The 15,418-nt window shown below is 55.0% G+C and overlaps 1 protein-coding gene across 2 annotated transcripts in view; it reads right to left on the bottom strand.

Moving 5' to 3' along the window:
• VSTM2B (V-set and transmembrane domain containing 2B) overlaps window positions 1-15,412 on the bottom strand; it is a 27,216-nt gene extending 11,804 nt beyond the window's left edge. The window contains exons 1-4 of one of the 2 annotated variants that reach the window (XM_024734148.1): window positions 15,276-15,412; window positions 14,539-14,723; window positions 13,499-13,528; window positions 11,753-12,224 (exon numbers count right to left, since the gene is read on the bottom strand). In XM_024734148.1, the coding sequence (XP_024589916.1) occupies window positions 11,753-12,224; window positions 13,499-13,528; window positions 14,539-14,723; window positions 15,276-15,357 (769 nt within the window). In that variant the 5' untranslated portion in view covers window positions 15,358-15,412. Of the gene's footprint in view, window positions 1-11,752; window positions 12,225-13,498; window positions 13,529-14,538 lie in introns of both variants that reach the window. The other variant, XM_024734146.1, reaches the window with a different exon arrangement.
• Window positions 15,413-15,418: the final 6 nt, after the last annotated feature.

Raw genomic sequence — 15,418 nt, 5'->3', positions numbered from 1 at the left:
TTTGTATATTTTGTATAATTTATATATTTATATATTTGCATGTATATATATATATATAAATATTTGGTCTAAATCAGTTGGTTTAAAATCTTTTAAAGCAGTGGAACTCCTTTTTCAAGCTAAAGGCTGCGTGGAACCCCAATATTTAAAACCATTAGAGGGGGAACTTCCCTGGTGGTCCAGTGAATAAGACTCTGTGCTTCCAGTGCAGGGGGTATGGGCTCGATCCCTGGTTGAGGAATTAAGATCCCACATGCCAGGTGGTGTGGAAAAAAACCCACACAATCCCCCCCCGCAAAAAGAATTAGAGGCAGAACTGCTCTGGTTGAACCTGGAGGTAGGGCTGGGGGCCCAGGGTTCCAAGGAACAAAGTTTGGGAACCACTCATTAGAGACTCTCCAGGGCCACTTCCAGACCTAAAACTCATGGACTTGTAGATGCTGGAGTGCTGGTGTGCCCATTACACAGATGGGGAAATGGAGACCTGTCAGGGCTTCAAGTGAGTGGTCCCTTCCCCTCTTTGGAGCATTGCAGCACTGTTTAAATCCCACTTGTCCCCTCCATAGCCTTTATGTCCCTTGAGGCAGAGTGTGCCCCAAATTCCCCAGGTCAGGCAAACAGTGAACACTCAGTTAATGCCTGCTCAGTGCAGGCTTCTCTCTGTGTGGGTCCAGGCCTCAGTCTCCCTCGTCCCACTCAGTGGAGCTGGGCCTGGCCAAGAAAAAGCAGGAATGACAGACTGGAAGCTCAAGGCTAGGGGAGAAGGGCTGCAGGTCCCTGAGGCCACACAACAGCAGTTCCTTCCTCTCTAGATTCTACCTCGGTGACACCTGGATATTTCTTTCTGTTTCACACTGAGGACTTTTCTTCAGAAACACAATTTAACTGAAAAGGTTAACACATTTTAATTACCCAGGGATAGTGCTCTGAAAATTCTATAACATGTGGGCTTCCCTGGTGGCACAGTGGTTGAGAGTCCGCCTGCCGATGCAGGGGACACGGGTTCGTGCCCCGGTCCGGGAGGATCCCACGTGCCACGGAGCGGCTGGGCCCGTGAGCCATGGCCGCTGAGCCTGCGCGCCCGGAGCCTGTGCTCCGCAGCGGGAGAGGCCACAGCAGTGAGAGGCCCGCGTACCTCAAAAAAAAAAAAAAAAAAAAAAAAAATTAGCACAGAGGAGCTGCCCAGGATATGTCACACATTAAAATATGACTCTGTAGAATAGAATGCATTATGAATTATTGCCTTGTGTATTTTTTGTTACATTAGTCTTTAACGTGACTACAGTTACTCATCTGCCCACCTGGAGATTTGATTTTTTTAAATGCTTGAAAAAATATATCTATATTAACTTTTATATGGGCAATAATCATCAAGTCTTGGCCAGGCTACATCCACCAGAGTGCCCGGTGTCCAGCAGAAGGAGGGGTCCCCTGCTCCTGCCCCTCAACAGCGTGTGACAGAGGTACCTTCTGAAGATTGAGGGATTCGGGGACCTGGGGCAGGCTGGAGACTGGCTGTGTCCCCTTGCTCTACCCGTCCTTTCTGTGGCCTGGGACAGCAGGCAGAAGCATGACCTGGCATGAAATTCTGGGCCTAGCCAGTCTGTGCCATGTCACCACGTGGGACCTTTATCCTTGTGGCCTCCCCTTCCTAGAGGACGTGGACTGAGTGTGCAGAGTGCAGGTGTGGGGAATGTGAACCCTAGGCACGTCTGCAGCCCCAGCCCCACTCCTCCTGCAAGGCCCATCTTGCATGCCGCATGCACTCAACTTCCCATCCGTATTTCATGCACATATCCACTCATCCTTCTTTCTATCCCCCATTTACCCATCCATCCACCCAGTTACACCCTTTTCCCACACATTCCTTCCATCCATCCACATGTCCATTCATCCTTCCTCCCACCCACCCCCAACCTCAGTCATCCAGTCACACATCCTTCCCTTCACTCACTCATCAGATACTTATTTTGCTACCCATTCACCCATCCATCCAAACGTTTAGTCCAAGCCCTGCCATCTCTTGGCTGGATCACTGGCTCTAAAGTGGTTTCCCCACATCCACTCTGCTCCTACCTCTCCATTCTCCACAACTGCAGCTAGGGTGTCATTTCAAAAAGCATCATGCCCTGCCAGACACCTGCTCCCCATCCATTGCCAAAAGCCAAAGCCTCCATCTCTATGGGGTTTAACCCCTGAACTACTCTTGACTTTAATTTCCCCCTGCACCCCTTCTTGCTCTCTCTGCCTTAGCCATAGTAACTCTTTGTCAGGCCTTGCCACAGGATCTTTGCACATGCTGTCCCCGCTTCCTGGAAGCCCCTACTCTCTCTCTTTCTCAAGCCAACTCTTAATCATCTCCCAGATTATGGCTTAAGTGTGATTCCCTCAGGGACCCCTTCCTGACTGGGTCACATCCCCCTATTCTTAGTTCCCATAGCCCATGGGTCCCTCATTTAGAGTGCCAGCAACAGCTGCAAATTTTTACTTGCTATGTGACTGTTTGATCAATGTCTGTCTCTCCCTCTTCTGACTCCCAGGACATTGTTGGTCTTATTCACATTGTGTTCTCAGTGCCTAGCATATTTCTTACACATAAGATGCTCAATGGACATTTTCTGAATGAATGAGTAAATGAATGATTGAACAAACCAGTGCCAGGCCCAGTGAATGTGCATGTGGGGTGGTAGGGATACAGACATGAGAAAGAATTGGGCCTGCCTTCCCAGGGCATCAGTCTGGATGGGGTGCTCAGTCAGGCCCTGACTCCAGGACAGGAGGGAAACGTTGGGGGCCTAAGAGAGCAGTGGGGCCCTTCTGAGTGCTCAGGATGAATGAGACTCCTTGGGCTGCAGGGTCAGGAAGACTTCCTCCCTCTGTGGAGTGATCCCCCACTACCAACCCACCCTGGCTGCACCTTTTCTGAGTCCCTTTTGTGTCCCAGCTGAGCCCTGAGTTCATTCTCAGAGTACCTGCTGCTCAGTCTGGCCACCACTGCTGGGCCATCAGCTCCTCCCTGAGGCAGAGGTGGGGTCTATCTGACGCCCTGGGCAGCCCCCACCCCTTGGCCCTAGCCAGACCAGATATAGTTAGCTAGGAACCCCTACCCCAGCTCAGAATGAGCCTTGGAACTATGTCAGCCCCATCCCCCCAGGGGTTTATTAAGGATCTTTTCTCTGGGCTAAGCGGCATTTGTGTGATAATCAATTTGCTATATCATTCCTTTAAAGGCAGGCAGACCTCCTTCTTGATGAGCCTGCAGTGCTGCGTGGGAGGGAGGCTCATGTGGGGCCTGAAGGGGTCCTGGCCTCCTAGTTCTGCATGCAGCCCGCTCTTCATCCTACCCTCTCCCCATTGGTCCCTGGGTGCCAAGCAGCACCTTTACTGGCAGTCATCAGGCTCAGTGAGCCACAGCGAAGGGATCCAGGCAGATATGGATATGAAAGACAAAATGCAAGAGCACATGGTGGAAGACAGTGCAGGCTTGAGCCTGCAACAGTGGCCCGAGCCCCAACACTTGACACGCCCATCCCTGCGGGGCAGCCGGCCTCCCCACACAAGTGGCTCCATCTCATGTGCTAAGAGTCCCAGTGAGGACACTGGGCACCTCCCCTCCACTTGGGCCGGCCCTGGAGGCTCTTTGGCTGCCTGACCGTCACTAGGGGTCCAGGTGCACAGATGTGATGGTGCAATGTGCAGGTGGGACACGAGGAACCATAGTGAACCTGTCCTTGCTCACCAAGGAGCTCCTGACTCATGCAAAATAGCCACCACCACACAAGGATGAGGACGTGGCATCAGCCCCATTTCCTTTCCTCCCCCCTCCAAACGGCACAGAGGGAGAAATGACAAAAATAGCATCTCACTGAGCCACTGGCAATCTGAGGGCATTTTCTGTTCTGAAGCTCCATCAGCTCCTCTCCTTTAGCCCCATGACATGCACAGTGCATGGAGGGAGACACGTCTCAGAGCGAAGAAGTCTCAAGATCGGAGCCCCTAGGCCTCAGGAAACGACCCTGGCTGGTCAGTGCCGTTCCCACGAGTAACGCTGATAATAAGAATCAGCATCTACTGAGCATTTTCGGGGTGCCAGGTCCTGTGCTAGGCTCCACTCTTTCTGTGGGTTATCTCCTCTGATCCCGCCCCTCGCCTCCTGGCATGGGTCACTGGTGCCACCCAGATGATAACAGACGTGAGAACTTGCATGTGGGAGGCAGGAAGCGTTGGATCAGGATTCGAATGCAAGCAGCTGGACTCATGTGGAAAATGAGAAGCATAGTACTTACGAAGGGTGAGAGGATGAGGCATGTACTGTGACTTCTGGGTGGCTGGAGCTCTGTAAGTCCCAGAAATAGGGAGATTGGTTGGCATTCAAACCCTGGTTTGCCTACTAGCCAGCTAGCTGAACAGCTAGCTGAATGTGTGAAATGCAGAGGAAGAATTAAGTGGTTGGAAAAGTGGTAACACTTTCTCCTGAACTGTTGTCAGCCTCTCTCAGGTTTGTTTTGTTTTTTCCACCATAATGGGCAGCTCCCTTAAGAGATCTTGTCTAGGCCCTGACTGACCATGGTCTCCCCCCTTAACAGTGCTGGGTGTCCAGCTGGGTGCACTCGGGAGGTGCCCTGTTCACAGCTGGCCTTCACACATGAGTAGCCCTCTGGAAGGGTGGTCACTTCTGAGATGGACGGAGCAGAGTCTGAGGGCGTGGTTGAGTGGGGGAATGGTGGGGCCCCCAAAAACACTCTCCTTGAACCACAAAGACCAGAAGCCAGTCCAGAGTAGCTTTGATATTTCAGCCTGGGGGGTGGTCAGGATGGAATGGAACAACCAGTACTTTCCAGAAATAGCCTCACCCAGGATTGCAGATGCAGGGACGAGGCTTCACAAGGCCTGCCCCTCAAGGGCTGTCTCACGGAGGGGGTGGCGTGACAGGGGGCCCGAGTGAGGTCCCGGCTGGCCTCACGCCCTCGCTGCCACTCAGCACCCCTTGCAGCCGCTTGCACGGCTCTCTGTTCAATGGCAGCTAAACCCTAACCCAGAGGAGGCCGAAGTGGGTAATCCATGTTGTGTTTATAGCGCACCTTCCCTGAGAACACCAAAACCACCAACAAGCAGGCTGTTTCCCCCAGAAGCTACATCCCAGGGGAGGAGGTTTGTCATCCTTCATAAGGAAAAGGTAGGGATCAGCGGTTGCAGGTGCTGGGCCTGTTTGCTTGTAATCTTAAACTCTCCTGCAGCCCTTACATAAGACAAAACGAAGTTTCTCACTGTTTTGGAGTTTCCAAGAGATGCCTAGTGACAGTCAGCAAAGCATGGGGGAATAGAAAAGATGATACTTTTTTTTTTCTTGTGCCGCAAAGGTGTCTTAAAACCAAGTCGGCATCTGCCATAAAGCTTAGAGGTTTAGCCCACAGCCAAGCCCTTGCCTCTGTCCACATGGGGCAGAAGTAATCAATATCATATTACAAAAGCTCTTGACCTCATTTATTCCCATGGATGCTTGGGGAATCCTTAATATTCAGAGCTTTTAAAAGGTGTGCCTGGCATATTTAATGAGAAGCTTCTTGGTGGGTTCGGCTCCCAGTGACACTTAGAAAGCCTGGCTCTCCGCCCTTCCCAGGGGGCTGCCACCCTGGCTGAAGAAAGGGTCTGGGCTCTGGGGAGGGGACTGTTGGATGAAGTGGGGCAGAAAGAGTCATGGGGAACTGCAGAAAGGGGGGACATCAGTGAGATGTGTGTGTGGCATACACTAAGTACTCAGTGAAAGGCAAGTATTATTTATCATTATTACAATCCTTAGTGCAGCTGTTTCATCCTTAATTTGGGGTCTCCCTGATGCTGAGAGAACAGCCGCGCAGTAAGCCGACTAACTGCTCGGTGATGGACAAAGGCCCTTCCATTTGGTGTGACTTTCTCAATCCATGGGGCACAGAGTGGGGAGGAAAAGAGAGGCCTCCAGAAACTTCCCCAGGACTGACCTAAGCAGGAGGACAAAGCCCCAGGAGCCTCTTTCAAGCCTGAAATCACACACTGCCTACAGGAGGCCTCCTCTGATTGCCTCAGCTGGATTGGGGCTATCCTCCCTCGGGACTTCCACTGACACAGACAGCTTTGTCCTGGAGTTCCATGGGTGCCCTTGATGCTCTGAGCTGAGTCTGTGACTGCCATCACTGGTTCCTGCTCATGGCAACCATGGGACTGGCTGACGAGGGAGGGGACGCCATGTAGTTGATAATCACACACGTTTGCCACTGATGTGGGTGCCTCCTGTCAGCTGTGAGGCTCAGCCATTTCCTTTATGAAATCCTTTAATTTTCTCTTTCAGGATGCTCAGAGAGCCTCACTTTCTCTTCTCTGGGACAATTTTTGCCAGATTTATTTTCTCTACAATTATGATCCTTGTGTCACATCAGAGCTTGAGGGAAGAGTGGATTGTTTATTTAAGGTGATGGTTTTCAGGTCCTTGTGGGCCTAGGGAGATGGGAAGACCAGTTGACTGCCGCCTGGCTTGCTGGCCTAGTTGGAGACCCTCCCCACTGCAAGGAGATTCTCCCTGGTCACGCTGGCATTGTTTCCGCCAGCTTTGTCATCCACCAGGGGCATGGGTCGAGAGTAAGTGCCTTCACCTCATCCACAGTCCCCTTCGGTCATGGTTTACGGTTGCATGGCCACACCAAGGATGCTTCTCTTGATGGCTCCCAGCAGTAACAGTTTCTCTAAAGCCGAAGCCGTCACACCTATGGCCTTGGTTGTCTTTCTCTCATTACTAATTGAAATATTGAGAGCCAGTTCTCTGTGTGGGCACCAGGCAGCAGTTTGCCACATCCAGCTGGTTCTCTGTAGGGGCCATGGTGGCTCTTCTCGAAGCCGGAGCCCCAAGGCTAAGTATAGGTTCACACGCCACAGAGCTGATCCCCAGGTCCCTGCAGAGGGGAACCTCTTGCCAACACACAAGCCATTTCAGTTGCAAACTGTATTCTATTAAGGCCACACTTGGCTTCACTGTGGCAACTTTCCAGCTAGAAGGGTTTATCTGGAAGATACCGTTTTGTTTTCTTTCTTTTCTTTTTTCTTTTTTTTTTCCTGGAAATGGCAGGCAGCAACAAAGTGTTCATGAAATATTTTCAGTATTCAGATTAATTAGGAGTCAGATTTATGAACATGGCTAAGAAGGAGCCCAATCTCCTGTGCTGGCTCTGCTGTGTTAATCTAGCCCATGTTATTTTTAAGCACAAATATCAAAATGTCTTTTGACAAATGAGATGTGAAATGCATGAGTTTTGCACATAAACTTTTAGTGCAAATATGTATTTGGCTACATTGGGCATGTATGGAGCATAGGAAGGCTTTTCTGTCCTGGCTGTGCAGTAGCTAAAGTATGAAGTTCTGAGTCAGTACCCTCATCCCTTTCCTAGCATTAGTAAAGAGGCTTGCTTAAAAAACACAGCAACACAGTGTTGTCTGGGGCTTCTGACTTTCTCCCAGGAGCAACTGCTTAACAGGTGACTGTCTGGGGAGGTGGGCTGGGACCAACTCTGAGGCTGCCAATCTGAAACAGCTAGTGTATCCACTCAACCCAGGCCTTATGTGACCTCTTTAATTAGAAACTCAGTTCTGGGTTTGTCTTGGAGCTGGGGTGGGGCAGAATTCATCTTCCTCCCTTGAGAGCTGGGTTATTCCCTTTGTCCCTCCAGATCCACCCGTCGGCTTTCTCCACTCTGCTTTGAGCCCCTGCAAGCTGGCTTGTATAGCCTGCATCACCTGGTACACTTACCCTCCGTGCCCAGGAAGGTTTGGCCAATGGGAGGCCCTGACAGGGAACTGGAGGGCAGGAGAAGAGTGAGGTTCTTGCTGGGCTACTGTGGGTCGGCTGTGTCCCTCTCCCAAGGCCTCAGCTCTTTCAAGGGAGGCCTCTCCGTCCAGCTAACCTCTCTGGGTTCTGCTAATTGCTCCCTCCCCTTGCCCCTTTCAGGCCCTTTTAGGCCAGTGGCTCTCAGTGCTACTAGCCCTGGGGACCAGTTCTCATCCTTAGCTGTCCTAACCTTGTTCACACCTTTAAAAAATACTCTCACTGCCTCTCCTCCATGACTCTGCTTGAGTGTGCCATCTGCTTTGCCAGCATCCTCACTGCTATACTCTGCAAACACCCTTGCCTGGTAACCAAGGGGCAATAGTCCTTCCTCGTCCCCTCCCCTCTAAGCTGCCAAGAACTGAGAGTGGGGTGAGGAGAGTGGGGACAGTGGGGGGGTGGGGAGCAAGACTGAGGTCACCGCCTCGAACTCCCTTTCTGAGTCACGCTGGTGGTGGCTCTGAGTGATCGGCTGGGCTGCTGCATCCCAGGGAGGCTCGGCAGGCCCAAGCGCTGCTCGACAACACAGCCCTATAGAAAGGTTACTAATGCTGTGACTCATAACACAGTCTGCAGTCTTCATTCTGTCCACAGCCCACAGGCTTGGCAGCCTTGAGTGGTGAGGCGAGATGGGGCACTTAAGATGGTATGGGTCCCTCCTTGGGATCAAGCCATTCAGGTATGTTTGTGGATTAGAAGTCCTCTAATCCACTTCTCCATGCCCAGAGTGGGACACAGAGAGGCCCACAGCACAATGATTCTCCCAAGAGCTCACCTGGAGAGTGGAGGTTACCAGCCTTTTGGTCTTCCAGCTGAAGGCCCCACCTTACTGGCCTTCCAAACTGGAGATGGAGAGAAATTTGGGGTTCTTCTGAATTTGGGGTTCTTTCTGAGATATGTCTGCATGGTTACTGGCCTGTTCAGGAGCTAGCACTGGTTTTGGGGCAACAGAGACCTTAGGGGCCACCATACCCCTATCCTAGTTGCGCTGCCCTGTCAGCCCTGGTGGGAGCCCAGCTGGCTGTGCTTTCTGGAGGGAAATGAACACTCCTTCCCACTCCAGGGAGGGCAGAGGGGTCGCCTGCCTGGGCTGCTGCCCTTATCCATGTGGGCATTAATATGCTGTCCTGTGGCTGGCAGGTGCCATCAGAACTGGGCTAACCTGAGGACCTTCCAGAAAGAAGGGCACTGTCCATGCCACCTTCCATGGTTGGGTTCCTGCTATAGCGATGAGTTACCGTGGAGCCCCCTTGTGGTCGAGCCCAGAGACTGGACATCTGACCAGCCATGGCAGGCATAGTCAGGTCAGCCTTGGTTAGGCTCAGGGGGTCAGGCTCTGGCCAGGGGGCAAGGGAGATTCAAGCAGGAATGATCTCTTTTCACATAGCGCTTCCTTGACCAAAGGCTTTAATGATCCCTGTTGCTCCACTCAGCATTCAAGGCCCTCTACAGCTTGCCAACCACCAGCCACTCAGCTTCATCTCCCGCAACCTCTCCTCTTTGGCCAGAGCAGATAATGGCCTTGGTGATAGCAATGAGCCTTATACAGCAATTTCCATTCTGAGTTCCCTCTGAGGTCAGGGATTACTAAAGTATTTCTGAAAGAAGTACTTTCAGAGATGGTAAGCCACTTGCCTAAAGTCACACAGCCAGTAAATGAAGGAGGCACAATGCATATCTGGGCTTCTGGCCTTCCAAATCTTCTGCTTTGCCGCTCTACTCATGGTCTATGGGATATCCCAGAGGAATATTCCAGCTCAAGACACACACGTTTACTTGCTAGTGCCCAAGGGGATGGGGCAGAAGGGTGTTTTCTTCATCAACTAAGCCAGTCACCCTGCAAGTGAGTAAGCACTTTTCCAGTATACGTACTGTGTGCTAGTCAGAGATGGCTACGTGCCCCATGATTCAGGCTCCTCTTCCACCCTGAATAGATGAGGCTGGATAACAGTTGCCAAGCTGAGGACATTTTCTAGCCTGCCTTTGCATCTGTTGAACAATCTGACTGAGTTCTGGCCAATGGATGAGGGTGGAATTAACATTTACCAGGCCTGGCCTTTAAAAACTTCCTTTGTCATTCTCCATATCAGCTTTTCTCTGAGAGAATTAAGCCCTACCAAAATGATCTGAGTGGCCATTTTCTCAATCTTACAAGAATGACAGATAACTAGATCCATTCTAAATGCACAAGAAAGAAGTCAATTCATCACATGTAATGTGTGCCTTAGAGCCCCAGGGCTTGGTTTGCTCAGGGAACTGGGTTGAGAAGAGCTGCTTCCATTCTCTTTTCCCTTGTATGTGGGCTGTATGTTGATGCCCAGAGTGAGCTTGGAAGCCACCTCTTAAAGATGGTAGAATTTCTGTCAGCCTGAGTCCTAAACCAGAAATAATACATTTGAATTGTGTTAAGCCTCTGGCATTTTGAGGTTTTGCACAGCAACTGGTATTATCTTAAACTAATATGGGGGAAAGCTCCAAGACAGGTGGGGGAAAGCTCCAAGACAGGTGGGGGAATCTGGGGAGAGGACCTCCACAGGTTCCCAGCTGACCCACCTTCCCCCACAGTCTGGGGGAAGGTCTTGTGGAGCCTAAGGGGGACAAGGCCTCCAGATGTAGCCAGCAGTCTGAGCCACATGGAGAAGCTCCCACAGGGAGTATAACTTCGTGAGAAACAACTGAACTGATGTGGAAGACAACTGGCAGGGTCTGGACTGCTTGAAGGCTTAAGAATCAGCCAGGGAGGGAGGCTAGGATGCCTGTCTCCTCGGATTCAGCAGGAGAGCCCAGGAGCCTGCATCCTTATAAAGTGCTCATGCTGGTGGCGGGTGGTCTGTACTTTAAGGACCATGAGAGTAGGGCATGACAGTGTGCTCCCCGCCCCCCAGTAGGTTTATATACGACTGTCCCAGAGCCCAGCCTCCCAGTGATGCAAGGACAGTAGAGATGCTCTCTATGGGACTATGCATCAAACAAGACTGAGAGCGAGTGATGAGCCTAAAGTCAGACACAGAGAGTGAGCACAGGGGCTGAGCTCACCTCTGAGGCCCCATCTTTGAGTTGGGAGTGGGGGATGCCTTGGGAGGAAGGGCACATGGGGCAGTAGGCCCTTCCACCCTCCATAAAACCCCACCACTGCTAAGCAGCCCCTCCTTCTCCAGACCTGCCTGCTCTGCAGTCAGTCCATTGTCCTTACTCTCTGTTCTCTGACTCCCTTCTCAACATCACTCCCTTCCCCTTCCCCCAACCCTCTCAGCTCCCTAGGAGAGCAGGCCTTAACCTCTGCGTGCCCTTCTAACAATAGTAGGGCTCCATCCTCACCCCCAACCTCCCACCACGAGGGCCTAAAGCAGACTGGAGTGGTGAGTTATAGCAGAGCTTGTGTCTAGGACCAGCCTGGAGGTAGCCAAGGAGAGCAGAGCCTACACAGCCAGGCCAGCCTTGTTGGCTTGAACAAAGTATGTCTGTTCAGTCCAGTCAGGCACCAGCCAGACTTACCAGACCTGAGTTGTAACCACCTCCTCTCACTCTAGACTGAGTGCTAGTGCCCACCCTTTAGGCGCTAAGGGTTCCAGGAGAAAAGCAGGCCCACTGCCGTCGGAGGGCAGCCCGCAGGGTTCAGTTCTCCCAACGCAAGGAGGGCTCCCCTCCCTCCAGCCCGTGCGTAGCGGGAAGTCGCTGGCTGGGCAGCGCGCACACTCATAAACACACGTCCCGAATGCTCCAAGCGGCCAACAGTGAAGGCAGGAAAACAGCAGGAAGAGCGCAGAAGCGAGGCTGCGGAAAACGCTCCCGGGCGCACCCAGATGAACCACCAAAGACTGCATCCGCAAACTACCCGAGCTGGACCGCCCCTCCGGCGAGAGCCACCCCCGCGCGAGCGCGCCCTCTCGGCGCCACCCTTACCCGAGCCGTGCCTCTGGCGCAGAAGGACCGCCTCACGGGGTGGCGGCGACGCTGACGAAGCAGCGGTCGCGGCCGCGACAGTGGTGGCGGCTGCGTGGGCCGCGGAGTTGGCGGCGGCCTCGGGGACTCCGGGACCCGGGGCGGCGGTAGGGCTCCCGGGAGGCGGGCTTTTGTCGCCATGGCCGGGCTCCGAGGTGGCCCGGCCGGCGGCGCCGACGTTGTTGGCATTGGCGGCGCTGGCGGGACCGTGGCGACGCGGGCCGCTGCTCTGAATGTGGGACACGGCTTCGGCGGCCTGCATGTTGGGCGGCGCGAAGCGTGAGAGCACGCGCAGCAGCGCCTGGGCCTTGTGTTCCTGCGTGTCGTCGTCGCCGTAGTCCGACACGCGGCACTCGTAGACGCCCTCGTCCTGACGCTGCACGGCCGACAGCCGCAGCCGGTGCGAGATGTCATTGCCCTGGACGCGCACGGTCTGCAAGAGAGCGGGGGCTGGGGTCAGAGGCCGGGATGGGCAGGCCCGTAATCCGCGCTCCTGGCTAGCGTAGTGCAGCTGTGCCCAGCCCCGCAGGGCGCTCCCAGGCCACAGCACCCCAACATTTCTCAGACCCGGCTCTGCCCATCATCATGATTCAGGTTTCCTTCACCCCCGTGGCTCCCCAGTGGTATGGAGCTCCCAACTCTGAGTGGACCCTCGGTGGCCCTGCCCATTGCATCGAGTCTCCAGCTGCCCCATATCTTAAAGGAGTGCCTCAGGTTGCCCCCACTGCTCATACAAACCTACCTTCGCGTCTTCCCATAGCTTTCCCTTCAGAGCCGCAGAACCCACCCCTTCTTCCTCCCTCTGGCACCTTGGAGAAACCTCAGGCTCGGCCCCACATCCACTGTGAGGTATGGCCTTACGTCAGGTCCTCCACATCTACTCGTACTAACTAACGTTCCTTAATTCTAGAATCCGGTGGACCGGGGTGGTGTCCGTAGGAAAGCCGCCTTGCCCTCAGAGTGCGCATATATACCTGCTCCCGGCTCCAGCCCTTCTCAGCTAACCCTCCGCCCTCCCAAGGAGGCAGGTGATACAGAGGCTGCTGCCAGACCCGCTCAGTCCCTGCTACTTATGAACTTGCCTCTCCGCGGCAGCATGAAGCTCCGGACAAAGCTCATCTCCCTGCCGCCTGGTGGAGACGCCAGGGAGCAACAGCTTTGTAGCCCTCACCGAGCTCCCAGAGAACCGTCACCTCTGAACCGAGCATAAGACCTGGTCGTCTCCAGGCCCTGATACTTCCACGCTCCAGCTGGGAAAGCTTGGGCACGTCTCCTCCCCAACACTGGCAAGACTCCTCCCCCTACCACAACTCCCCAAGCCAGCCCACAGCACCCCGGCACCGCGACCCGCAACCCAGGTGGAGGAGAGGGCTGCAGCGGAGCGCCGGGTGTGTGCAGGGCACGAGTGGGGGCCACAAGCCTAAGCACCGGTCGCAGCTAGGGCAAGGAGACTGAAGGAGAATTTTACAGGTGACTGTACAGAGGAGGAAGGAGATTCAGGCCTGGGACCCTTGATTTACACGAAAGAGAACCCTATCCGCTACCGGTGACAGAAGGCGCCCAGACACGCCAAGCAGCGGACAATGCAAGGCTGCGAGCAGGGCCCTACACCGCACGTCCGCTGAGCCTTTCTAAAAGGGAGGAAGCTGCGGGGCACAAAGCGGCCAGAAGGGGTCTCCCGCGGCCCGCGCTGGGCTCAACACTTACGCTGATTTTAGTTGCGTCCTTATTTGTTACCTAAAATGCAAAGAGGAAGAGAGAGATATTAGGCTGGTGGCCTTCAGGCTCAGGGAACTCAGATGAGCCTCCTGCAAGAGGATCCTCCGCAGGCGGGCTGGGACTCGAAACCGCTCGGGAGGTAGCCACAGCTGAGGGCACGAAGGACATCAGGATTTTCAGGAGTTTTACCCTGAAGGAAGCAGGGCTTGCAGCTAGCATGGCGCCCGGCCAAGGAGGGGCTGCCCTAGCACACCTGCCTGCCAAAGAGGGGAGGCTGGATTGCCACCCGGTGGGAAGAAAGGCCAATTTCCCTCCGGAGGAGCATCCTCATTCCCTGCCGTGTTTCTCTAAACCCCTTGGATGGAGGGGCTGGTGTATCTGGACAGGACCCAGTGGGAGACGTGAGCAGTAACTAAGGGTGGGACTCTGGGTAGAGGGTAGGTAGGTGGTGTGTGTGTGTGTGTGTGTGTGTGTGTGTGTGTGTGTGTGTGTGTGAGAGAGAGAGAGAGAGAGAGAGAGAGAGAGAGAGAACGCCAGTGCTAGAGACTGTGGTTTAAGAGGCAGATGGGCAGTGGGGGAAGTCCCTCTGATCCTGCGGGGGCAGGAGGTAACCTGTACACCGTGCTCTGCCGGCCTCTGGAACGCAGCCCAGAGGAGCTTAACTCCTTGGCCCCGTGCCCTGGGGACCTCAAAGTGGCAGAGGGCAGGGAAAGCCCGGCCCCAGCAAGGGGTCTTCTTTCAACACCCAGCACCCATCAGCCTCTGGGCCCGCAGCCAGCAAGAGCAGGCGAACTGGATGAGGTGCGGCTTCTTAGGGGCTAGGCGTGGAGTTCGGGGAGGTTTCCGGCGAAGGAAGTGAATTAACAGGATCTGGGGGTAACAAATGCTGCTGTTGAAGGTGCTGTGGGCATGGGGAGGGTAGGAAATGGGTTGCACCACAGGGCGGCGCCCTGCCTTCCTCGCCCGGGTTACGCCAGCCGCCCGACACGAGGCGGGTGAGCACGGGCGCCGCGTGGGCGGCCGGTTACCTTGCTCCGGGCGCCGGGCACGCTAAGCGCCAGCTCGTGCAGCAGCTCCCGGGGCGGCTCCTTGAGGTACCACCACTGAATCTCCAGCGAATACGAGGTGGCTCCGCTAGCCCGGAACGCGCAGGGCATTTCGATGTCGTCTCCCTCCCGTACTGTCACATCTTTGGGGACTTCAGTAAATGTAGCTGGGGGCGGGGGAAGAGAGAGGCGTGACCAGCTGTGGGGCGGAGGCCTGGGGCAACCCCAGGCGAGACGGTCGGTCCCCGGCTCTCTTGGCCGTGTGCTTCCCACCCCCCAGCTACTCGTGTGGCCCAGGCGCTGGCAAAGTTCGGTCGAGCAGCTGCCGGGCCGCAGGGGAGACCGGCTACAGCTGCAGGCTGCTTCCCTCCAGATCGCGAGGGGCAGCAGGGGCGGATTACACTTCTTCCCCGCGCCTGGCCGCACTATCAGAGCCACGCTGGGGCGCGCCAGCTCCCGGCACCCCGCAAGCAGCCTGTCCGCAGTTGGAGCCCCGGTCCGGCTCCGAACGACCCGGGCGCGGGCGCCAGCGATGCGGCGACCCTTTGCCTCTCTCCACCCCCTACCCCGCCAGGCCCGGGCTGCACACTGGGAATGCTGGAGACTGTGAAGCCTTCCCCTTCTCTTTCTCCTCCTCCTCGGCGACAAGGGCAGGCTGGCTCTGGCGGCCCCGGCAAGGACCCCCGAGCCCCCAGCAGCAGCAAAGTTCCCGCGCTCACCGTCGGCCACGAAGAGCAGCAGGGCGTGCAGCAACAACGGCGGCAGGTATCCGGGGGCACCGAGCCGGTTCCTCTGTTCCATCTCCCGCAGGGGGCGCGGCGGCGACGGGAGCGCGGGCGCGGAGAGGCGGCTGTGGCGGCAG

This window comes from Neophocaena asiaeorientalis, unplaced genomic scaffold (genome assembly GCF_003031525.2).
Source record: "Neophocaena asiaeorientalis asiaeorientalis breed wild unplaced genomic scaffold, Neophocaena_asiaeorientalis_V1.1 scaffold280, whole genome shotgun sequence".
Taxonomy (NCBI): Eukaryota; Metazoa; Chordata; class Mammalia; order Artiodactyla; family Phocoenidae; genus Neophocaena; species Neophocaena asiaeorientalis.
The sequence above is the reverse complement of the archived record's forward strand: the minus strand, read 5'-3'. Positions and strand labels throughout refer to the sequence as shown.